General features: G+C 37.8%; 1 protein-coding gene across 1 annotated transcript in view; it reads left to right on the top strand.

Annotated features, from left to right (window-relative positions):
- ADCY2 (adenylate cyclase 2) overlaps positions 1–27,151 on the top strand; it is a gene marked incomplete at its 5' end in the record, with an annotated part of 171,371 nt that overhangs the window by 32,065 nt on the left and 112,155 nt on the right. Inside the window, one exon of the mRNA XM_083360624.1 lies at positions 16,910–17,071. Coding sequence (XP_083216750.1) covers positions 16,910–17,071 — 162 coding nt within the window. The remainder of the gene's footprint in view (positions 1–16,909; positions 17,072–27,151) is intronic.

The following is a 27,151-nucleotide window of genomic DNA, read 5'->3' as shown; positions in this document are numbered from 1 at the left end:
CCTCCGTTTAGCATATTTTACATGGTACGTGGTCCATGTATTCTGTGTGAATAGGCATCTCTTCTCCTATGTGCATTCCAAAAAAACACGTTTGAAATGTAACTCTATACTGACAGCCATCCTATAGATTTGCAAGAGGAGAAAGGAAGTCTGCTTGCAGGAAGAAAGACATCCAAACTGAAACCATTATTCACTAACAGCTATTCCTTATTGCTTCCTCTAAAGCTATAGCCTTGAGAAGCTTCAAAGCTATTTTATGGCTGAATGCATTGTAGTGGTTAAGATATTGGACTTGGCACCAGGAAGACCCAGGTCTCTCATCATGGAAGCTCCCTCAGTGACTTTGAACCAATCATTTACTGGCAAACTCACTTAACTTTCAGATTTTGTTGAGGAAAATATGTTATGAACTTTGCCTTGAGCTTTTCAGGAAAGGCAGAATATACAGTATATATCTAATAAATAATCTGGAAGTCCTCTTAAGACTCCCAGCTCCTGCTCTATTAGTGCCCCTTCCTGGATCAAGAGGCCCTTCAGACTGTCATTCATCTCCTAGTCACCTCACAGGCTCAACTAAGGCAGTGGGCTTCAAAAGCTTCAAGTGAACCAGCCTGCACTGGTATAGGCAGTTGTGGGCATACCTCTGTAAGCTTCCATGAAACCTCTGCTTTGCAAGCTGCACTCATTGCCAGTTTGATTCTGGAACCACTGGAACCAGTTCAAGGTGCTGATCACCACCTAAAAAGTCCTACATGGCATAGGGCCAGATTATTTGAAGGTCCACCTATATCTCATGTTTTCTTCCTTGCTGGAACGTACTAGCAGAATTGGTGCACATTGGGATCCTCCAGTTAAATAATGGCATCTATTAGGTACCAGGAAGTGGGCTTTCTCTATCATACTGCTTTGATCTCTGGAATGAAATTTCCCTTAATATCTGTGGAGTTCCCATCCTTTTGGTGCTTCATAAGGCCTTGAAGACCTGATGTTCTCCCAGATCTTGGGTCGAGATAAATGGAGCATCTTGTTGAACATGTTTTGGTCTATATTTTAGTATAAAGCAACCTAATCCTACCTTGTTTTGCACTGTATCGGGTTTTTATAATTTTATTATAGTGTGAGCTGCCCAAAGTCCATTTGGAATCAGATAGTGCCAGAATTGAATTAAAATAAATAAATATAAAATAGACTCCTTTGAAAGAAAACAGTGGCATAAGTAACAACTAATTAGTAAATAATAATACTAATAATAAAGCATATGTGGAAAGGGGAAACTTTATATTAACAATAACTGGGTTGGTGCTCCCCATATGAATGGAATAATTTTCTTCCTAGTCCAGAGGTGCAGTCACTAAGATGTTATCACTATCACTCTTTTGGAGTGATCTTGTACCTGTTTCAAAATGTTTCCTCAAAAGGTGAGGACACAGCAAGTGAGTAAACATAACTTGTGAGGTATAGAAAATGTTAGATAGCTTTCCTGAAAGATTTTTTTAAAAAACACCAAAGCTTGATGGCTGAACCACCATTTGCCTTGTTGATGTACAAATTGTGGAATTAGATTAGCATCATAGATGACAAATCTGTTGTGACTCTATGAGAAATTGTATATGTCTCTTTCCCTTCGACTTTGGAAAATACAAAATCATATGAGGAGAGCTCTTTTGGTACAAAGAGGTTTCTAAGAACCAGCCAGTTTGCAGCAACCTGGAATAAAAAAGAAGGCTGAAAAGTTTTCTCTGAGGCCTGCTTACCAGGGATAGGCCATGTGAAACTAGCAAATCAAGCTTCAAACATGTAAGACAATGTAAAAAAGATTTTGAGACTCTAGAAAGAGTACAGAGAAGAGCAACAAAGATGATAGGGGACTGGAGGCTAAAACATATAGGGAACGGTTGCTGGAACTGGGTATGTGTAGTTTAATGAAGAGAAGGGTGAGGAGTGACATGATAGCAGTGTTCCAATATCTCAGGGGCCGCCACAAAGAAGAGGGAGTCAAGCTATTCTCCAAAGCGCCCGAAGGCAGGACAAGAAGCAGCGGATGGAAACTAGTCAAGGAGAGAAGCAACCTAGAACTAAGGAGAAACTTCCTGACAGTTAGAACAATTAACCAGTGGAACAACCTGCCTCCAGAAGCGGTGAATGCTCCAACACTGGAAGTTTTTAAGAAGAGACTGGACAGCCATTTGTCTGAAATGGTATAGGGTTTCCTGCCTTAGCAGGGGGTTGGACTAGATGACCTCCAAGGTCCCTTCCAACTTATTATTATTATTATTATTATTATTATTATTATTATTATTATTATTATTATTATTATTATTATTGTAGGAAGAGGATTTTTTTAAAAAAATATTCAGACATTCAGAGAAGTAACCCTTTTTTCAAAAAACAAAACAAAACCCTAAGAACTGAATTTGAATACAGCATCACAAACATCTGTCTTTGTTCCCAGGTCTTGTTTCAGAATAATAGTTTGTTTTCCTAATCTCATCTTTAGCCAGATTTATATATTTCTTTTATTGGGGAAAAACATTCTCAGTCTAGAGGTTTTCTTCCCCAAAATTCTTTTTCTTTTAATTCAAACACTGTGTTAAGATTATTTATTTATAAGCACTGAGAAAACCAGGAAGAGGCCTTATATTTTGTCTCCGATCTCAGCTTTTAAATCCATATTTTTTTAAAAAAAGAAAAAAAGTCAGCTGGAATGCCAGGGATTATGATTTATCCATGGGAGGGCAACTACTTATGAATTATTTGTTGCAAGGAAAATCATTCAAAATATTGAATAAATTCATTAACATTAAATGTTCTAGTTAAATCTTTTTACGGTTGGCTGAAATAAGTACAACACAATCACTAATTACCCTTTTTTTAAAAAAGATCCTCTTATATATTATACTTACATAAAAATAACCAGTGGGAATAATTTATTCCGTTATAATGTATAAGCCTGAAAGAGGCTGTAAGGATTGAAAACAATGAGGCAATTTCAAAGAATAAAAATGAATTTCAACATCTTTATGTAGTCTTTTTATTTTATTCATAGATTCAAAAGCAAAATTTAAAAAGTCTTTTAAAGCAAGAGCTTGCGTTCCATATTTTCTTTTGAACTTTACACAGTTAAATTATTACCATGCCAGAAAGTTGCATGTATGTCAGTCTTGCTAAAAAAAAGATACTTAATTAGTAAGTTAAAATTGTTAGTCTTAAAATAAAAGATAGAGGGCTTTGTTTCTCTGTGTGTGTCATGAGCATACATATACACACATACCTGCATGGGGGAGGGCTTGGGTATTTTCTTAACTCTTCTGCTATTCTATTTTGTGGCTATTTGTATTTTGTTTTTGAAGAACCCTGGGGGCTCCATCTCATCCCATCTGAAAAATCATTCTGTAAGAGTTAGAATTTGCCAGCATGCCAGGGTTCTGGAAAATATAACATCATACAAAACGCAGCTAGAAATCTGCAACTTGCACTATCCCTGTTATTATTTTAATATGAATTCTTTGATTTAGATGTTGCTTGCTCTGGGGATTGCTGCTGAGAATAATTTCTTTCCAGATGATAGATTAAATGCACACACTTATACAGCACTGCCTCCCATGAATCAAGCAGTGAGGATGAAATCACAAATTGAACAGCCAAGGCTATCAGCAGCCTTTAAAGTAGCCTTCAGAAGAAGGCTTAACTTTTTAGACCATATTAAAAGTAGACGAGGCTGCATGATTTACTGACTCTGGTTTAGTAACATCCCTCAGCTACTTTCCAGCTTAAGCCTGAAGGATATATGCTGAGTAGATCTGTTCACTAACAGAGTAGCAGCAGCAGTAGCAGCAGCAAGCAATTGAATGGCAATCATATACCCAGACCATAACAGGGATTATGATCTCCTTCTTGACTTGGGCTGGGAGAGCTAGCAAGTTGAGTAATCCTTGACAAGCAGATAGGAAGCCCAAAGATGCAGCAGTCCATTTGCATTTAAAAGATGAACGCCACTCTTTCAAAGATAACAAAATCCACATTTTGAACAGAGAGGACCGCTGGTTTGAAAGAGGGGTCAACGAGACCATCTATGTCAAAATTGAACAGCCCTCTCTCAGCAAAGGGAGGGATACAACATCATCTATTTTCAGTCTACAACACAGTCTTTCAACACTTCCAAGAAGGCTCCACACACATTTGCAATACTCAGGTGACCCTGAAGACACAGATAAGCCTCCAGGTAGCACTAATGACTCACTAAAAGAATGCAAATGACTAGCTGTCTGCAAGGAGTATAAATCTTTCCATTCCCCACCATCCAGTCAGATCTGAAGAAGCTTCTTGGATGAGAAGTGAAATGTCTTCAAAGAAAAACAAGGAAGTCCAGTTGCCTCGTGTAAAAGCATCTTTGGGATAACCTGGATGACAGAATCTCCAGAGACATTAAGCAGATAGGAAGGTAATTTTTATCTTTAGTGGCACCCTGAGAATTGGACAAAGAGAAGTCGCTGGGCTTCTGAAGTTGCAGTTATGGTTCAGAAGGAGATGGTTGTATGTGAAGCCCTGAACATTTCTGTAAATCTTCCTGCTCTTGGTACTTTAAAACACAAATATTCTTTTTGCCTAAATATCAGAACAGAAGGGGAAATTGTTCTAGGCTAAGGGTATATTATGTTTTTTGGGGGGGTTGGTATGTTCCATGCACCTTTGGCGTCTAGTCATGTCGGCCACATGACCACGGAGACGTCCTCGGACAAGCGCCGGCTCTTCAGCTTTGAACCGGAGATGAGCACCGGCCCCTAGAGTTGGAAACGACTAGCACACATGTGCAGGGGAACCTTTACCTTTATGTTCATTTTTGTACTTTTGTACTTATTTTTCTGTATTTGGTTTTACATTTGTGGAGGAAGGAATACAGAACTGGAAGGGTTGAGAGGAGAGGAAAACCAGAAAGGAGATCTGTTTGAGAAGGTTGAGTGGATTTTGAGAATGCATCTGGAAGACTGCAGCGGTGAGGACACAGATTATATTATACCATAAATGATGGGCAACTCTTAACAAATATTATAACCCTAGAGTACCTCCAGCCTAATGGTATGCCAGCTGTTTTATCGCTATAACAGCTTTCCATCGGTGTCTTCTTACGTTGCAATCATCCTTTTAGGATTCAAGAGAGAGACAGATACTTAACTCATTTTTATGTTATGTTCTGCATAACAGTTTCTCCAGTTCAAATTTGGTAATCCAGTAACCACTATATAAATAGCAAAAGTATCTCCAAGTTGTCACCAAATAGTAACAATGTGTACAAAATGGAAAACCCATTTCTGAGCTTGAAACAAAACAGATCCACTTGAAGTACTGTAGAATGTTGTAATGGTCTAAATTCACTCCGTTCCACAGGAATAAAGCATGAGATAATCCTGTTGTCAGACAAAATTTAGAATATGCATATTTTGAGATTCGAACCTTGACTGTGTTAAAAGTTGTTTTATAATCAGAACATTTAAAATGCCATTGCGGAAAACAGCCCTGTTTTGCTGTAAAGTCTTGGAACATATCTGATTTGTTTTCTTATAATTCTTGGAACAGCTGCTTCAAGCTTGAAAGGTTTTCTACACCCCTACCAAATATGTTTTATTGTTGACCGACTCTGGCTGTGATCATTCTATAATATGGTAGATAGGCTAAGCAGTCTTATTCTATCCCACTGAGTTGTAGTCATAGCACATCTCGTGGGATTATATCCTGTGGCCCAAAAATTATAATCCCACTTTAGAGTAACAGCTGGTGAACCCAAAAGCAGAGTCAGTCACAAGAGGGCAGGGTTGTAAAGTATATGAAATTTTCTTTAAGCTGTCTTACAGTATTTGGAGAAGTAGAAAATCAGTAAATGTGAAATATGGCCAAACACAAAATGTTTTGGCTGGAAGCATTTACAGGACTGAAAGCTTGCTTTTAAATTAAACTGTTACATTTCATAATGGATGGCTGTATATGCTTTAATTTTCCACCATTGCAATTATGAAACAGGAAGGGTTGTGTTTTTTTTAAGTACTCAATAGCACCTAACAATATTATTTTTGAAACCCAGTAGACACATCCAGGTAGAGTAGAAAGGAAAAATATGCTGGAAAAATAGGGTTGCATGAATTACTCCAATTCCCTAAAGAGTTGTCCGTTTGCTATTGATTTTGTGGATTGGTCAAATGTCCTGGTTTGTTTTAGTCCACAAGCTTTTTCTTTTTTTAAAAAAAGAGTCTGCTAGTTCCCAAGGAAGCAAATTACGTCTATTACAGTAATGATTTGGAGGAAATTTTTATTAATTTTAGAGTCTAGGGTTGGTGTCTGTTATGTTTTTTGATCTAGGATTTCATGTTGCAAATGTGCTAAATGATGATTAAGTCAACTCCAAGGAACTCCATCAAGGTAGGAGGCCACCAGAGTTTTCCTCCAGGAAGCCAGGATGGAATGAGGTTCTGTAGCACCAGAATAGCAATTACTGGCTCTCTATAAGGAACGCTGCCAGGCTAACAGAAAGAAGAGAGAAAAGCTGTTTGAAGTCTTTGCCAAGTGTAATAACCAAGCTCAAGGATGACTTATCAAAAAATAGATGGAACTGTATTGGTTAAGGGGTGATTTATTTCTATTTTTATTTATTGACATGACGGATAGATTGCCCCAATCTGGTTTAATTTGGGCACTGCTATTAGAATTGTATTTTAAGTTACAGTCTTTCAATCATATATGTATATGTTGTGCTGTGGCTGGTAGCTTATTTTTGTTCTGTGAGTTAACTGTCATATAAAACCTCATATGTAACTTTTATATATGTTGTGAAACATGACTCATAAGGTGCAACGTGAAAAACTTCAGCCTCTGAATGAATTTGCTAAGCCTATCTCTGTTCAGTTGCCTTTTGCAAAATGGGAATCTATTATGCCTGAAATAGATTGTGACATCATAGCCTTGCCCTTTTATGACAAAGATAAATGAATCATTCTCTGTGTGTTTGAGGTTTGGTTTTTTTTTTACTAACAAGGTTTTCAAATTCTACATTTTCCCCATTGACTCTTTTATTTCTATTTTATCTCCTTCTGGGTCCAGTTATTATATTAGACAATCTGTTTTGATTGTGAGACTTTTTTTTAACTCTCTGAAATAATAAAAAAAGAAATAAAACAGTGGAAAATAATTTCAAGCAAGGAGCTATGTGAACGAATAAATCGAATAGAATAGAGAAAGAATATTCTTGATCTTAGTCTGCAAAGTTTAGAATAATGAGCTTGTGCAGTAAAATAAAAAAATTAAAATCTGGAAAAATTGCCTAAATTTGGACTTTGGAGTCGAGGAAAAAGAAAAGATTGAAGTATACTTGAGAAAAGATGGCTTGACATAATTCCTCTTTATGAGAAAAGTGACCTGGGTTTTTTTTCAATTTGTACTGATTTTTTTTCTTATCTGAAATATAATTAGAAACATAGAAAACAGACAGCAGAAAAAGACCCAGTGGTCCATTGAATCTGCTCTTTAATTTTTTTTGCTTGTTTTTCTTTTCTTTTTAATTTATTTATTATTTAATTATTAATCATTATTTTTTACTTTAATATTATTTTTTAATTTTTATTTTTTTAATTGGAATATATTAACATCTTCTTCTAGTACTTTTTAAAATATCATTCCTCTTCCTTTTCTCCTTCTTTGGAACAGCATTCTCCTGAATTAGACTAACACCAACCCTACTAGGGTTTAAGAAAGCTATTAAGGTAACTTATTCAAAATAAGCCTTTGGGGATTGTTTTGTGATTTGTTTACTCCCTTGCAGTATGTGATTTATTGTTAAGATTCCTGTTTCTTGGGATGGTAATTTACAGTCAGTATTATCTTGTTTATTAGATTTATTGTTTTAATTTCTATCCAGGAATTGGGAATGTCTGCCATTTAAACAGTTGGTTGCAGTTGAAGTGTATTAATAAACATACAAACAAACAAACAAATAAATCTTATAGCAGCGTAATATACCTGATTATAAGGCTTAAAAACCTGGCTGTGTTCCAGATTCTAGGCTGCTCAATGTATTAAAGGCTCCATTTCCTGGATGTATAATTGCGAACTGGCCAAGTATCTTGGCTACTATGCATATTTACTTTATTTATTTTTTATTGTTTTAAAATGTTTTAGTATTCAATTGTAATAGATTTTTTGAATTGCAAGCTGCTCAGAGCCATTGACTGAGATGGATAGCTATATAACTTAATTGAGTAAAAGATAGATATATAAATAAAGGTCATTTTCTTCCTTTCAGTTAATTTTAGTATTATTTCTTGTTAATGTAAGGACTTCTTGATAAATATCGGGGCAACGGAGGTTATTTTATGTTTAGTGCAATTCATTAATATTTATTGGGTCAATGATAAGCAAAATTTTAAAAGAAGAAAAACAAAAGTGAAGCAATAAATACAATTATAGGCTAAGATTAAGTATAGTTACTTTACAGTGGAACCTCTAAGTCCTTTTCATAGTAAACAGCACCAAATCAAGAAGCTGGGATCAGGGGAATTTAAATTGTCTCTTCCAACATCCTGGATATAAATGCTTTGTACTATGAAGTATTTTGAGGAGATGGAAGAGTTTCACAGGTTGTGCTCAAAAGGTAAAGCTGAGACTAGTGCAACCAGTGTCAAATTATTCCTTTTGTGGCTTTGAAAAACCAATGGCTTGAAATTGTTGTGAGTTTTATTTATCTAAACTAAATCAGTAAGCAAGCCTTTGAGCCCATTGGCTTTTATTTAGGCAGGGTTTTAAACAAAGAGATATGCTGGAACATCTCAGGCAACATTTAGTTAATGGGACTTAAGATCAGAATATTGCTGATTTATGTGGGAATTTACAATGTCTACTTCAAAATAAGGACCATTGAGTTCAATAAAGCTGACTTTTAGGATTGCACCTAAAATGGTTTAGATACAGGGGTGTCAAACTGCCGGCCCGTGGGCTGGTTGCATCATATGGAGGCCATGCCATCCCAGCTCCGCCAATGCAAAAAAAGTCACGATACGTCACGACACGTCATGTGACACGGCAAGTTTGACACCTGTGGTTTAGAATTTTGATTGCAAGAACCTTGGTTGCAACATGACATGTGGAAGTGAAGGAATGGGGGCAGCAAGTTTATTTCATAACCCTGCTATTTTATATACTTACCATCAACAGTCATGAATGAATGAACCTTTATTGTCAAAGTACAACCATGTATACATTGAGATTGGCTGAGCCTCCCTTCGTGCCCCCACCCCCAAATTACAGTGACACAAACCCTCCATCTTATTACACCATGTGAGCTAATTGCACAACACACCGGCCTCGCAAGTCAATCATACATAAAGTTTATAAAATTATATCCCGTTCAAAAGCCTAACAGCCCATGGATAAAAGCTGTTCTTCAGCCTGTCGGTACGGCTGGCTATACTCCTATATCTCCTACCCAATGGTAAGAGAGTAAAGAGATACCGTCCAGGGTGTGAGTCATCCCTGAGAATTTTCTTCACTCTTCAAAGGCAGCGAGCCCTGGCGATGTCATACAGTGGTGTCAAGGGACAGCCCACAATGTCTTGTGCTGTGCTCACCACCCTCTGTAATGCTTTCCTATCCACGGCTGTCAGACAAGCATACCAAACCACAATACAGTACGAGAGGACGCTCTCTATAGTAGACCGGTAAAAGAGGGTCATTAGCCATTGTTCTACCCTGTTCTTCCACAAGACCCTGAGAAAGTGAAGTCTCTGTTGGGCCTTTCTGGCCACCTGGGTTGTATTAACTTTCCAGGTAAGATCTTTGCAGAGATAGACTTCCGGAAATTTAAAGTGGGGCAGGTTCCTCCTTTTTCCTCCGGAAGTCTAGCACCATCTCTTTCATCTTGCCGATGTTCAGCTGCAAGTTGTTGTTACAACACCATATGGATAGTTTTTGTACCTCCGCCCTGTATGCTGACTCATCCCCACCTGTAATAAGACCCACCATGGTAGTATCATCTGCGAACTTAATTATCACAGTCGGTGGGTTGGATGATACACAGTCATATGTGTACAAAGAGTACAGATAGGGGCTAAGAACACAGCCCTGTGCCGGGCCAGTGCAAAGCTTCAGGGGGGTGGAGAAAGCAGACCCAACCCTCACTGTTTGTAACTGGTCCCTGAGAAAGTCTTGAATCCAATCGCAGATGGAGGGGGGAAATTTCAAGTCTGTCAGCTTCTCGATGAGAATGCTCAGCAAAATGGTGTTGAAAGACGAGCTATAATCAACAAAAAGCATCCTGACATAGCTTCCAGGTTTCTCAAGATGACTTGCTACAGAGTGTAAAGCAGTAGCTATGGCATCTTCTGTCAGCCTGTTCCCCCTGTAGGCAAATTGATGTTTGTTGAAATCCAGTGGGAGGCATGTCCTGAGATGTTGGAGAACCAGTCTTTTGAAGCGTTTCATGACTACAGACGTTAATGTAATAGGTCTGTAGTCATTCAGGCACTCAACTGCAATTTTCTTGGGGACTGGGACAATGGTAGCTACTTTCAAGGATGATGGTACACGTGCCGTTTGCAAGGAGATGTTAAAAATCCTTGTCAGGCCCCCTGCTAATTGGTCGGCACAGTTCTTAACCACTATTCCCGGCACCCTATCTGGGCCTGCGGCTTTGCTGGGATTTACAGCCTTCAATACAGTTCTCACTTGGTCTTCAGATTGCTGAAAATCAGAAGGCCGGCCAGCAGAGGCTACGGGGTCTGGTCTTTTTACCTCGTAGCGAGCGAAGAAGATATTCAGCTCCTCAGCCAACAAGGCATCGGTGTTAACCATGCTCCTCGTACTGCCCTTGTGGTTGGTTAAGTGCTGCAGTCCCTGCCACACTTGCCTCGGCTTGTTGTCTGCTAGGTGGTTCTCCACCTTGTGTTTGTATTGCTGTTTCTCCATCCTAATGCCTCTTCTGAGATTTGCCCTGGCCTCTCTGTATGTGTCCCTGTCCCCTGCCTTAAAGGCAGAATCCCGGGCTCTCACGAGTGTTCGTATCTCTGCAGTCATCCAGGGTTTGCAGTTCCCGTAAACTCTAATGCACTTTTCTGTTGTTACACTATCCGTGCATGTTCTAATATAAGAGAGTATGGCATCTGTGTATGCATTCAGGTCTTGATCTTTGAATATACTCCAGTCCAGACATGTCAAACACAAGGCCCGGGGGCCGGATCCGGCCCGTGAAGTGGTTTCATGTGGCCTGCGAAGCCATCCTGGAAACAGTGAGGGAACGGCCCCCTCTGCCTTGGCCCTGGCCCAGAGACCCTCCTCCTGCCAGAGACCCTCAGATCTGTCCCACTCCTGCCCAGGCCCCCATAGGCACCCTTGATGCGAATGATGTAGAGCTGGCCACGCCCACTCAGTAGGCCATACGCACTCTAGCCACGCCCACCCAGTAGGCCACGCCCACCCAGGCCACACCCACCCAGCCCCCTGAGGGCAACTGCAATGCTGATGCGGCCCTCAATGAAATTGAGTTTGACACCCCTGCTCCAGTCAGTGGTTTCAAAACAGTCCTGCAACTGACTGAGAGCACCCACTGGCCAGGTTTTGACCCTTTTCGTGACTGCCTGAGTTCTTTTCCTGAGAGGGACATACTTTGGGCACAAAAGGAATGAAAGATGGTCGGATGTACCCAGGTGGGGGAGAGGGAATGCTCTGTATGCCTGTTTCAGATTAGAGTACACATGGTCTAAAGTGTTCTTCCCTCTGGTGGGAACTTGCACATACTGTACAAACTTGGGGAGAACTGTCTTCAGACAAGCTTGATTGAAGTCCCCAGCCATGACAAGAGCGCCCTCTGGGTGAGTTTGCTGTTGCCTGGTGATGACGTCATACAGCTAGGAAAGTGCCGTGCTGACATTGGTGGAACATAAACAGCTGTAATAATTACCACAGTAATTTCTCTAGGCAAATAAAAAGGCCTACATATGACAGTCATCAGTTCCACATCTGGGGAACAATACGTGTAAACTAATCTGCTGTTGGCACACCAGTCACAACGTATATACACACAGAGAATTTGACGTTCTTTGTGTTTACTCCAGAATCAGTTGCTATGAAGGAAGTGACCCATTTGCTAAGAGAGAGCTCCAAAACAGATCAGTTAATCTGTCCACATAGCAAGATGTTCTATTTGCATGTGGGAAATGAAACCAGATACATTCACATTTCATGTGCTATATTTGGCAGTAACACTATTCTCTGGTTGGGATGGAACAGTTGTTGTTTTGTACATGACAAAAGCCGACCTTTTTAAAAGAAGAAATCAACTTTATATTATAATTTAACGGAAATTCAGAGATAAAGATTCCTCTAAACTTTTCTGCTGGCGTAAAGTGTCTCTTCTGCTGACTGTATAAGAATGGGTACATGCTAGTGAAATAGCAGTGGTCTAAACTAACTTCATTCGAGTGTGGAGGGATATAATAAGATCCAGACTGCTTTCTTTTAGCATTGTCTGTTTGATGTATTGAAAACAATTTACATTTAGGAATGAGTTTCTCAGTTTCCGAGCAACAAAGTCTGCAATATTTTATAGCAGAAGCTATTGTGGGAAAAATACTTGAAAGAAAATAAATTCTTTATGTGTTGCAGTGACATTTTCCATCTTCTTTTACGGTATCCTTCATCATCAAATTCAGTGATGCGCTACTTTACTTATTAAATGATTTGGATGTGACATAGAGCTTGCTAGATAGATTGGACACTTAAAATGATTGTCTATTTCATAATATCTCCCAGTAAAGATCTTCCCTGACAAAGAAAAAAACAACTTTTTAATATAGGAAGATAGAGCAGAGAGATAATGAGGAAGAAGGTCCTGGACCATTTCTGTTCACCAAATTTTATAGTTCTAAAAATGCTTCTCTGCCTCTTAAAGGATCCAAATGTGATTTAAACCCAAAGGGTATATTTGGAAATTCCACTAATGGTGATAAGGCAAAGTGGTAAACAAAGGATTCGTATTATACAAAAAGACAAAATTCTATATCTATTCTGTATCACTGTAATTCTACTATCCAGGAATACATATGCTTCTTTTCTCTATTCTTTTTTCTGTATTGTTTTAATATCATGTGTTTGTATGAAATGTTTCACCTTGCTCTTAAGAGAAAAATCAGTTACTGCAGAAGTATTTAGAAGGCACTGTATTAAATTGAGGTCAACATTTTTGTACAAAAATTATTAATTTTCTATTAAATTGCATTGAATTAAATTAAATGGTGACTAAAATTACTCTATGAAAAGATCAATTTGGCTATTTGAAAATGTAAAATATTTGGGTGTATTTTATATTAGAAATGTTTCTTTACTACTTTCTTTTTGATTAATTCTGCTGCAAGGTTTTGGTCTATAACCAAAACCAAATAGGTGAAATATACAGAAATCAAAGGTGATCCTTTACATAAATTAGATTACTGTAATGAATTTAGGAATTGTAGAAATTGTTTGATTTATAATTACCCTACATGTAAACTTCAGGATTCATATTTTTAAATACAAAAGCTTTTATTTATTTTCATTTATATGTATTTTAATATACTCCAAATTTAATATCTCTCCAGGCATTTAATATGTTCATAAAATGTCTTTAAACTAATATACACATCCCTGAATATGGTTTCCCTTATATGCATGTATAGCTATGCTCTTTTAAAAGGAAGAATTGCATTGCAAAATTTGGAAAAGGAATACTGGAATTTTAGTTTATTATTCAAGGAATGTGAATTACTTGAATCTAAATTAAAAAAATAAATCAAACTGTTCTGATTTTTAAGTATACTGCAGGAATCAAAAGTTATATGAAAAACTGCATTTACTTGTCCTCAACCCAAATATATTTAGGCACAACCCCAGGGCCTTGTAGGATGAAAAAGAAGAGAAATAAAAAATGTATAAAGCCTGGAGGAACATTGTCCATGGGGTCGCGATGGGTCGTACACGACTTCGCAACTAACAACAACAACAAGTTATTCCTAAACGCCCTCTATATTGGGCTGCTTATGGAAGTAATTTTGTTGTTCTGAGGGTAACTTCACTTGCCAGAAAAGCTAGTGGTTAGGGTCGAATCAAAGCAAATCTTTATTGCGGTAGTCCAATACCTGGATACCTATAAAATAAGATTTGACTAAGACTGTAAAAAGACTAGACCCGTACAAAATGTACTAGCAGCATAAGCAACAAAGGTGAACAGTGTAAAACTGTACAAAACAAGAGAGCAAAACAGCTGAAAAGCATCCAAAAATTTAAAATCCTGAGCCATAAAAAATAAAATTAGACCTACATTTAAGGAAAGAGGTAACTACTGTACTAAATACTAAGAATTCTCTAATATGAAATCAACAGTTAGAAGTTAAAGGTTTGGGTTTTATAATAAGCTACCGTACTTCATATTCCACTATGTTAAAGCCTGGGCACAGGCTCTAACACTAGTGAGAGATTATCATGCATGCATATTATGCCATTCTAGGCTTTTGCGTATGTCGGACTGTAAAGGCTGAGACTATGAGCAACCTGCAACTGGCACAGGATTAGCTCCACGCTGCAGGGGTGCAGATAATGGTCTACTTGGATCAGACTGTGAGTCTCTCATGTTCAATAAGCTGCTGCACAGAATGTTTTAAAGCTGTACATGAAGGCAGGGGTCTCATCTGAAATTAGTCAAGAAGAGTAGAAATGGCTTGTGCAGTTTGATACTTAGGGGAAGAGCAGGATAATAAGATTGTCACAAGTGACTCTGTATATTGGACAATAGAGGGGGAACCGAGTTATAGCTTTGTCCTGCCCTGAAGCACAAGAGCATGCCTTTCCACCATAGGAAGTTTCATATGTTCATTTTTAAGAATGTCAGAGAGAGGGAAAGACACTGAGCTAAAGAAAAATGGTGTAGAATTTCCATTTGTTGCAGATAGGGAAGGGAAAAGACAATGTACTGAAGTTTTTTCAGACTAAAGAAGTTCGGAGCACTGCTCAGATCTGTCTGGTTAAGGTAATATACTGCATTACACAGTTTATCCAGTCTTTAAATATCAGGGTTTTTTTTTTTTGTACCAGTGCTATAATATGATACTGTGGCTTGATTTATCACACTAGGTAATAATATGCTTTGCTTGTGTCTTAACACACTGGGTGAGCCCAGCTGCTTGTGGCTTAGTGTTTATTTGAATCAAGTTATTTATGGCTTGGCTAGTAAACGCTGCTTAAATATTTATTTGTATATCATTCAGAGAATGGTATTAATTTTCCAAAGGTGCAACCAACACATAAATGTTTTGCTTCATATGATATGGGGATTTAGCTTAAATCTGTTTTTTTTTTAAAAAAAGAAAATTTTTGCTGATCGCTGCAGAATTTGTAACAGACAACAGTCTCCTTATTGATTGATTATACCGAGCTGGTCATATCAAGGAAGACATTTATTAATTTAATCAACTTTGTAGAACTGCCCAAGGAGATAACTCAACTCCTTCAGTCAGCTATGGGAAACTTACAATAACAACAACCAGTAAAACATCTCCAGTAATATAGCAAGACCTTATAAATAATAAAAAACAAACAATGGAATCAGAAATGTCACTGTGCAACAAGGAGGTTGGTACAGCCATAACAAATCCTACTCACCCTTACAATTCAGCTTCAACCACATGGTCTTACAACCAACTGTAGCACAGAACCCTTGGAAGTTATTAGGTCTTCATGGATGACAACTGCCATTCTCCCTTCTGAACATGTGGCTATTGCCACATTTGAAATTCAGGTGGTTATATCTCCAAGAGAAAAATACCCTCATTTTGGGCACATCCAAGTTTTGGTAGTGCACCAGATCAGCCATCACATTCAGGATGATTGTGGATAAGGATTGCTTTGTTACAGACCAACCCAGATTGTTGGGGGCAATTAAGCTGACTTTGTAATAATGCCGCTTGGGGTGTGTGTGAAAGCCCTAATAAGCAGGCATATACATAGAATGAAGGCTACTGCTAAGCTTGTAAGCCGCCCTGAGTCTTCGGAGAAGGGCGGGATATAAATGGAATTAAAATAAAATAAAAATAAAATAAAACCTGACATTTGGTAGCATTATCCAGAAGCCAGGACTTCTGAGAATCTGGTGACTTGGTATTGGTACTGAATTCTGGGAAAAGAAAGTGGAATTTTTTGAAGACAGTGAAATTGCTTCTCTGTGAGCAGTCTTACTCCCAGGTCCCCACCTTATATCCCCTGTCTCTCACTAACTAGATGATATGGTCTACCCCCCAAAATGATATGGTCTGCCCTCATTCCTCTCTCAGTCTCTCTCCTGTACCCCGCAATCCTAATTCCAGAGCCTAGGTTCCACCTGACAAGGCAACTATCCATCACCCATACCTAAGAAGCCTCAACTGTTGTTAACCTAAACCATCTTAATCTAAACCTCAGTTGCTGAATTGACTCTTCCATTTTGTAAAGCACACCAGTGGACTATAAGGACTATAGGAAAAATAAAGAAATCTGAAAACACATGGAAATTGGGTTGTATATCCCTTATTAAAAATGATTTATGAACTTGTACTTAAAAATAATAAAAAAAACAAGTCTCACCAGGAAACCAAGCTAGACTGGATTGCTAACTATGTTAACTTTGAACAATAGGTTAAATGATATGACAGATGAACTCAGTTCATTCTCCTTGCTTAAACCATAATTTTGGGTAAATGAAATTTGTCAAATTTGCATATCATGCCATGCCAGAACAAATGTGTTTGGCGCATATCAAGGCAGTGTGTATCACACTTTGGACTGTAGCTTATTCCACTTTTATCTAATGCAGTTTTGAAGGTTTTTTGAGTTATTTTTTATATGAGTTGCTTTTGTCTTCTCTGCACAGGTATCATTTTTCCTATTCATCATTTTTGTCGTCTATACCATGCTGCCCTTCAACATGCAGGATGCAATAATTGCCAGCGTTCTAACCTCTGCATCACATACCATTGTGCTCAGCATCTGTATATCATCCACAGACATCATGAAGGAACAATTGGTTTGGCAGGTATGTTTTCAGCAGCATGGGTAATTACATGCAGAACGATTTGATGATTACCTTGGACAGCAAATGTCAGCACTATATAATTAGGAACATGAGAGGATCCGTTATTGTACTTCTGAAAATCATACCTTAGAATTCTACATCTGTTTATATCGGAATATTCTAGTCCTAAATTTCATAGGATCTCTATGTATTTCCTGGATCCGTTAGAAATATTAATTTGTGCAAATTATATGAAAAGTTATTATACTTTATTAACCTTACTAGCAAAAATAACTTCTAGGCAGGCAAAGGCTCTGAACATTTATACCGTACCCTCTCAATTGGCAGTAGCAATTTCAACATAGGGAATCAGAGGAGCCCTTTTTCCAAAAGTGAAATCTTCATTCATGGTTGCAGAGACTACTGTATATGGATTAATTTTTGTGGTGTATTTAAGATGAGGAAGTGCGATCTAAAGAAAATGCAGCAATTATTTTCAGGACTTTTCTCTTTTTTGAAAAAAAATCCTTAGAATTGTAAGCCACCCAGAGTCACTTGGTTGAGTTGGGCAGCTATAGAAATTGAATAAATAAATAAAGATTTGAACCTGTGCTGTCTCAGTCAGCAGTCCTCAGCACAGAAATTGCCACAATAATTATATGTGGTGAAGGTATCACTATACTGAAATGGCATCCTTGCTACTTGAGAAATCCTATGTAGAACAACTGATACTACTACTTACCAGAGTGTCTCTCCTATTTGTTGAGGTTTTGCTGATTTTATTTTATTTTTCAAATGCATACTTTCCTTCCCAACATCAGACTGAAAACTAACACCACCCATCCTCCACAACCCTACAAATCAATCCAGTAAAAATGATAATGAAATACAGTTTATGTTTTTGTCAGAATCCATTTATATCTCATTCATAAATGTATGTTTAAAACATTATCCCTTCCATGGATTCTGCCATCTCCCGAGGAAGAAGGAGCACATGTGGATTCAGCCTGCCTTAGGTTATTTCAAAGACCAAGGGAAACCTTTTGAACTGGGGGAACAAAGGGGAGGGTTAGGGAAGAAGGCATCTGGCCTGTGTCTCTATTTGAATCTGTAGAGGAAGAAGGAAATAACCATAAAGATTCGAAGTTCCCTTTTTCCCACGAAAGGGATGACACGAAGTAAAATGATGGGAGGCTGACCAAATGGGGTTGAGGGAAGTGGGGTTGAACCAGGAACTTTTTATAAAGTTTCAATTTGTAAAACAATACCAAGTCCTGACTTGTATTTCCACAACCAAACATGTCCTAGTAAAAAATCCTTTTGGACTAGAACTGACTCAAGAGTTTTTGTTTTCCTAAGACGTGGATTGGGGTGGGTCCTGACAGTTTTGTTTCTACTTGATAATTGGGCTGTTGAGGATATAATTTCTTGAATTTTCTGAACTGGCTTTATCCCACAAAGGCCTTATCCCGCAAAATAAGTTGGTGTCCCAGAAGGCTGCCTGAGGCAATTGGAAGCCTGGGCAACTGTAGTAAGTCTCTATGTGATATATTGTGGTCCATTTTCTATTAGAAAGGACAGACCTAATGGGAAATAAGCTTTAACAAGTCCTATCTGCAGATAAACTGACATAAGTCTCTAGTTCAGGGGTTGTTGTGATTCAGGGTCAGCCTGTGGGTTCGGCAGTTGGGTCGGACGACTCAGAGGAGGAGGGGGGTGTTGAAGACCTTGCTAAGGGGGTTGAAGATCTTGCTGATGAGAGCCCTCAGCCAGGCCCCTCCCACTTGGTCACCACGGAGACCCAGCTGTGTGAGCCTGACAGCGTGGATGAAGATGACCCACAGCTGGCCCTGTTCAAGGACGCCCGATGCAGGAGGCAGTCAATTAGGAGTAAACAGAGGAAGGCAATGGGGCTCCTCGGAAGGAGGCAGAGAGAAGCCACGCCCTGAACTCTATATAAGGGGAATGTGTGGGAGGGCTGGTTTGCTGAAGGCAACCGCTTGGATAGTTCCTGTTTCTTAAAGCTCCTGTTTCTTGGTTCGTGTCTTGTTTGTTTTTGTAGCTATAAATTTGGCAGGCGTAATTCCAGCCTCTTGCCTTCTTGAAAAAGGGGTTGTCCCTGCCTTTTCTGCAGGGCCGGTAGCAGGCTGGTACAGAACAGGGGTCTTCAAACTTGGCCCTTTTATGACTTGTGGACTTCATCTCCCAGAATTCCTCAAGCAGACAAGCTGTCTGAGGAATTCTGGGAGTTGAAGTCCACAAGTCATAAAAGGGCCAAGTTTGATGACCCTTGTTCTAGTTCTAAAATCTTTCTCATCTTGTATGTGACAGCATCTAGCCAAACTTCTCTTGGCTTAGAAATTAAACTGGGTTGAGCCTTCTTAATGCTTGGATGTTGGCTAAGCAGAAGCCTGAGAATCCTTTTGGTACTGCTAGAGAATGAATGCCAAAGCTGACAACATTAAGACTTGTAGACCTCAACTCCTTGAATTTCCCAGCCAACATGGCTGGCTGAGGAATTCTGGAAGTGGAGTCAACAAGTCTTAAAGTTGGAGAAGTTGGATACCTCTGTATTGGAGGGCTGTATCTATGAGGTCACCAGTGTGAAGGACAGCTTATCTTTTAGCTGTTTCTAGATGCTTATTTAGCTCCTTTGTAACACAGTGCCTACTTAAAGAGAAAAGAAGCAGCACTGACATTACTGCCTATATGCTTTTCTATAATGTATACTATTCTTACTTTTAACAGGGGATTACTACCCTTAGAAAAAGTAAATCCGATCAGGAAAAAGTAATAGATACAATTATTCTATTCAGTGGAAACCCATTTTACATAGTGATGGGCTATTTTCTCTATTTCAAAAATCCACATTTTGTTTTCTAGTCCTTAGAAAAGGTGATATGTTTTTCACAGCATACTCCTTATCTGCAAGAAATTGTACTTGCAGTAGGATAAAACAATAATTCTCCCCAAATGGGCAGTGAGGAGCTGCTAGTGTGCCTTAAGAAATGAATTAAATATGAAAGGCTCCTACAACTGCAAAACCTTCATCACTGCTTCAGTGATTCACAAGCCTGGCCTTAATTGTTTCAAATCAGCTTCAACTGGAAGTAAGCAGTCTTTTTTGGCTTTAGGTATGATTGGATTTCTCAAGTAACCTAACCAAAGTTGCAAGATAGATATTGAGACTAGAAAGAGTGCAGAGAAGAGCAACAAAGATGATTAGCGGACCAGAAGGTAAAACATAGAAAGAAGGGAATTGGGTATGTCCAGTTTAATGAAAAGAAGGACTAGGGGTGACATGATAGTAGTGTTCCAATATTTAAGGGTTTGCCACAAAGAAGAGGGGGTCAACCTATTATCCAGACTATCTGAAGGCAGAACAAGAAGCAATGGATGGAAACTAATCAAGGAAAGAACCCACCTAAAACTAAGGAGAAATTTCCTTACAGTTAGAACAGTTAACCAGTGGAACAACTTGCCTCCAGAAGTTGAGAATGCTCCAACACTGGAAGTTTTAAAGAAGAGATTGGTCAACCATTTGTCTGAAATGGTATAGGGCAGGCATGTTAAACACGTGGCATGTGGGCCGAATGCAGCCCTCGCAGGTCACGCCCACCCCGGCCATGCAAGGGCAAAAAAAAGTCCCAATACATCCCCATATGACCTGTGATACAATCAGGTTTTACACACATGGTATAGGATTTCCTGCTTGAGCAAGGGGGTTGGACTAGAAGACCTCCAAGGTCCCTTCCAACTTCATTATTCTGTTATTTCCCTCAGAGGCAGCTGCTTCTTAATGCTGTCGCTGACCTTCAGTGACTTCCTTTAAAACAGGAAACATATCTATAGCAGCAATGCATAGGTTTATGCATATCCAGACTTCAAAAATATGAGCAACCATTAGATTAGAGGACTAGAAAACAAAAGAGTTCATTATATCAATATCTTATTTATACATACACACAAATATGCACACAGTGAATTTTAAACACCATACAATTGTATTTTCTTTAAAAACATAATAATTGGAGGAAATTACTAACAGACTTATTTACAGTCCATAAAAGTGTAAAAATCTAAATGTATAAAAGGGTATTTAAAAGATGACTAATAAAAAAGAAAAAAATGTTAAAAAGAGCCCCCCCATCAAGAAAAGAAATAACCAAGAATGAAAGAGAAAATCTGGAAATAAAAATGCAAATTTCAAAATGTTGTTGCCTTGATTTTTAAATATTTATTCAAGTATGTATGTTGTGTGGGTATATATATGTACACACATACACACAAACATACACACATACAATTCAGATTGGAATTGGAACCAACTAAATGAAATCAAGCAAACCAACTTTCCAGTCTTGTCTCTCCAACAAAACAAAACAATTTCAATAATTCAAAGGCTGGGAGCTGACAAATTTAATTAATCCAATTTTTAGAGTTTGGTACACAGATTTTCTCCTAAAAATACATAATCACCTTCACAGCAATCCAGGCATGCTATTTCTTACATTCTTCATAAATGACAAGTTCCAGTTTTTTTAAAATTGTCTACCAACTTCTTCAGTTGGTAAGTTTTCGGTTTTCCAATCTTGGCCAAACACAATTCTTGTTGCCGTTAATATGTGTAGTATTAGATATCTGCAATCTTTCTCATAATTACCTCCTATTATTCTTAACAAAAATAATTCTGGTTTAAACTCTATTTGTTTTTTAGTCATTTTCTCCAACCATAAATGTATTTTAACCCCAAAGCTTTTTGCTTTGGGGCATGTCCACCAGATATGATAATAAGTACCTGGTCTTTGTTTGCATTTCCAACAGTTGTTTGAAGTATTTTTAAACCTTTTTGCTAATCTCACTGGTGTCATATGCCATCTGTAAAACATTTTATATAAGTTTTCTTTATATGACACTGCCTTAGTTAATTTAATATTTCTTTCCCATAACAATCTTCTAATTCCATATTATATCCAAAATTCTTTGCCCATATTATCATTGTTTCTTTTACTTGTTCTTCCTCCATCTTTAAGTTTATCAGAAATCTGTAGTGTTTCTTAATCAACTTTTCATCTGTTTTTAGCATTATCTGATCAAATTCTGTCTGTTCTTTATAAAATCCCATTGTTTTTGCATCTTTTTCATATCTCATTTGAATTTGCAGGTATGGCCACCATGCTAGATCAATACCTTGTTCTTGTACTGTAGATCTTGTCTGTCTTTCAATTTTTCTTCATTGTCCAAAATATCTTTATAAGTCACAACTTTATCGCAGTTAATTAAATTTGGGTAAGCAAAAGCTTCCATTGTTGAAAGCCATTCAGGAATCTTAATAATAATAATAATAATAATAATAATAATAATAATAATAATAATAATAATAATAATAATAATAATAATAATAATAATAATAATTTTATTTATATACCGCCCTTCTCCCGAACGACTCAATAAAAAATATATATTTTTATTTTATTTTTTCCCATTCTGAAAGAAGTGCATTCCTTCTAAAGTGGTTTTGAAAGTATCTATATATTTTATTCTTTTCATACCACAGAAAGGCATGCCAACCGATCTGTAGGTCATGCCCCTCTAGGTACAATAGTCTTTTATCTCTAAGCATTATCCATTCTTTAAGCCATATTAGGTTAGTTGCTTGGTAGTATAACCTGCAGTCCAGGAGTTCAAATTCTCCACTGTCTTTTGCTTCTTGTAGCATTTTCACTTTAATTCTGTTCTAAATTTTTCTGTAGTGTCTACATTCATTCCTGCTTAAAAATATTTTTAGTAATAATAGATTGCTGGTTTATAATTGCTGGAAACCTTCTCTAATGCATTCAAATTTTCTGCAATTTTGAAGGTTCTGCTGGCACATCAGGGCAACACATCAGGTCCTGGCAACAGAAATACCAAATATTTTAACTGGTTCTGTTGCCATGGGACCATTTTAAACAAGTTGTATTTCTTCCACTATTTCAAAAGTTGCGAAGTATCCTTACCTATTGATTGATTAAGAATGATAATCTCATTTTCAACCTATGATAAAAAAATTACCAGCCATTTTTAATTAGAATTATTCCAAGGCATCAATTTCTCATTAGAACTAAAAACCAATGTTTAAATTGCTTCCAAATAAAGCCCAAATAAGTCTGTCTTTAGTGCAGGAAAAATAACCAAATGTTTACTATAGTTAAAACCAAGAACTTGCCAGGACCTTCGGGATTTCAAATCACAACTCTCAAGTTGAGCCCACAGCAGTAAAAAATCAGTGTCTTATTCAGACTGTTAAAGTTAGCAAATATACCAAAGGCATTTTTTAAAAATCAGAATAATTAAAATCATTGCTAACATATTTAGAGTTAAAAGAAAAATTCTAGGTATTTGTTCCTCCCATAGAAACTTAATTATTTTCAAATCTGTTTACTGTCATCTAATATCTGTACAGATTTCTACTGATATGGGACCCCCTAGGCCAGGGGTAGGCAACCTTGGCTCTTTTATGACTCGTGGACTTCAACGCCCAGAATTCCTGAGCCAGCCATGCTGAGGGGGAAAGGGAGAGGTTTCTAAGCTGAGCCATGCTGGCTCAGGAATTCTGGGAGTTGAAGTCCACGAGTCATAAAAGAGCCAAGGTTGCCTACTCCTGCCCTAGGCATACTGATAATATAGGTCATCATCCTAATTAATTTACAGTATGTGATTTATTTCATGCATCCTATCTGTTGTGATTTGTTGGTAAACCCAAATAATGGCTTAAAGTAATTTATGAAGCTAGACAGAATCAAAATAGTTGTTAATCACATAATGGACACTTAAGGAGCTGAGTTTTTTTTTCATGTACTAAATGAACCAAAATGAAGGCAAAGAAGGTTTGGATCAAGATTCTGGCATTCAGACAGAACCGCTCTCACTGATAGTAAGAGGTCCTGTCGCAGTTAGCAGGATCCAAATCCACATTGCCCTGCCTCTTTTGCCACTTTCCTTTAATGGGATTCAAAGATCAGCCATGAAATTATATGCAGCATTTCTAGTTTAGCACTAAAATTAAGCTGTCAGAATAACTTAAAAAAAACCTTGAAGCCATTAAAAAGCAGTATATTTCAGCTATCAGGAATCCAGCAGAGTGCCACAAAGTTTCTTGTGAAGAATGTAAATGGTGTATTAGGAAAACAGAACTTGCAGTGTGTTTAGATATGAGCAAATTCCAATCTATATATTAAAAATTGCTAATATCAATTATGTTTAAATATGGGTAGATATTAAAAAGATAATGTATAAGTAAACTATATTAATTATGATCAGTAAATTTACATATAATCAAGTTGAATACCCACTGAGCCAGTTAGTAAACAAAGCTAGTTTGATGTGGTGATTAAAGTACCAGGCTAGAAACTGGAAGTCCATGATGTGTTCTTGTTCTGCTTTAACCACAAAGCCAGTTAGCTGACTTTGAGCCAGGTAACCTCTCTCTCAGCCATAGGAAGTAGGCAAGGGCAAACCATTGCTGAAAATTGCAGGGAATTTTCCAGGTAGTTGCCAGGAATCAAAGCTTACTCAAAGGTAAAAATAATAATTTTAAAAAATGGTAAAATACTTACACATTTTTGTTGTAATCTACATGAGTGAATTCCTGTTCATTATAAAAAAAATAGTTTTGACATTGGAGAAATAGGAGAGCAGGCACCCACCTTGACCTCATCCAAGGCTGGATGAGCGGGGATAAATTTTTTTTTTATTAAAGAGTTTTACAAAAACAAAATTTTACAATATATCCCCAAATCCCTCCCACCCCAAACCCACCCACTTCCCCCCCCCATTTCCCAGAGCTAAATACAGGATTATAGTTACAATAATCATATTCTAAATAAAAATTATGCATAATATACAATTAACCAAATTCATCATGTGCTTTAACTCCCCTTTAATATAACTACAAACAACGTGCTAATAAAAATATCCCACTAAGATCTACTCATAAGCTAAATGGAACTTTTTAGTCCCATATTTGTTCTGAATATAATTTATCCATCTCCTCCAAACTGAAATATATCTTTCCTGTGAATGATCTTTCAAATAAGCAGTTTTGACATTGGAGAAATAGGAGAGCAGGCACCCACCTTGACCTCATCCAAGGCTGGATGAGCGGGGATAATTTTTATACAGGTACTCTCAGTTAATGACCAGGAACTCCACTGATAAGTGATAAATCATAAAGCAAAAAAAATTACATGACTGTGCTGACGTGCAGTTCCAGCAGCTGTGATTGTTAAGTGAATCGTGTGTGGTCGTTAAGCACAACATGACTGTGACTTAAGACTTCTGTTGGCTTCCTCATTGACTTATCTTACCTGAAGCTGGCAGTGAAGATTAAAAATGGTGATCATGTCACCTTAGGGCATTGCAGTTCTTACAGTTTTTCTCTGGTTGCTAAGCAGATCAAAATCAAATCACAGTCATGTGACTGCAGAGATGCTGTGATGGCTACAACTTTGAGGATTGGCCATAAGGTTCCTTGTTCAGCATTATTGTAACTTTGAACAGTGGCTGAATTATTGACTGCTAAATGAGAACTACCCATATTTGGTTCTTTAGCTCAGTATAATGGACTGAGGCTATGCATGATAGAATATAACTATGTATCATCTTTGCTCTACAAGCTGTAGTAGCTCCCAGTAGATTTCTGGGTGCAATTTAATATGCTGGTTGTTACCTATAAAGTCTTACACGACAAAGGGTTAGATGATTTGTGACTCTGCATGTCTCTGCCTCTGCTCACCATGCCAGAACTGATTGGCTGCCATGACCCAGGTCCTATTAGACAGTGTCATCTTGTGGGACCTAGGGGTCATATCTTCCCTGTCACTGTGCCTGCCCCATGGAAGAGCATTGTCACAGAGAACCAGATGGCCCCCGACCCTGTTCATCTTTCATAAAGTATTAAAGATCTGGATGTACTCACAGGTATTTCAGCTGGGAGGTTAAGCAAGTCCTTATCTGTCTGTTTTGTTTTAATGAGTGGAAAGGAGGTTTGTTGTTGTTTTTTACTCCGAGCATACATGACCGCATTCTTTTGAATATTGATTTTGTGACTGCTACTTTTTTAAAAATTTCAATTTCTGTATATCAACTAGAGTCATCTTGGTGAGATAGGTGCGTATGTAAATTGTTTCAATATATAAATAAAATAACAGGTTAAAAATTCTGGCTGCTCAGCTATTTCAATAATAGTATACTGGATTTAGCTTTCATTTCCTGCAAAATAGCTGACCAGTGAAATTTCAAGGATTTTAAAGGAATTATACTCCTAAAGGAGTTAGTACATGGATCTTTTACATATCCTCCATCAGTCCAGAAACTGCTTTTCTGTTCCTGGCAGAGATTTACTTTCATGGAGGAAGAGGAACGGATTTCCCATAGAGGTCTAAGACAATTGTCTATCCGGCTTCTCGTGACATCTAAAAAGGATCCCTCAATATAACAAAATAACAGTGTTGAAAGGGACCTTGGAGGTCTTCTAGCCCAACCCCCTACTCAGGCAGGAAACCCTATACCAATTCAGACAAATAGTTGACCAAACTCTTCTTAAAAACTTCCAGTGTTGGAACACCCACAACTTCTGGAGGCAAGTGATTCCCCTGATTACCGTAATTATTCTGTCAGGAAATTTCTCCTTAGTTCTAGGTTGCTTCTCTCCTTGATTAGTTTCCATCCATTGCTTCTTGTCCTGCCTTCGGGTGCTTTGGAGAATAGCTTGATTCCCTCTGCATTGTGGCAGCTCCTGAGATATTGGAACGCTGCTATCATGTCACCCCTAGTCCTTCATTAAATTAGACATACCCAATTCCAGCAACGGTTTTTATATGTTTTAGCCCCTCCCTGATCATCATTGTTGCTCTTCTCTGTACTCTTTCTAGAGTCTCAACATCTTTTTTACATTGTGGTGACCCAAACTGGATGCAGTATTCCAAGTGTGGCCTTACCAAGGCATTATAAAGTGGTATTAACACTTCACATGATCTTGATTCTATCCCTCTGTTAATGCAGCCTACAACTGTGTTGACTTTTTTTGGCAGCTGCAGTGCACTACATGTGTGCTGTATG

The sequence above is a fragment of the Vipera ursinii genome (assembly GCF_947247035.1).
Source record: "Vipera ursinii genome assembly, chromosome: 3".
NCBI classification, from domain to species: Eukaryota; Metazoa; Chordata; class Lepidosauria; order Squamata; family Viperidae; genus Vipera; species Vipera ursinii.
Note: the sequence above shows the minus strand (reverse complement) of the source record. Positions and strands in the feature narration are given on the sequence as shown.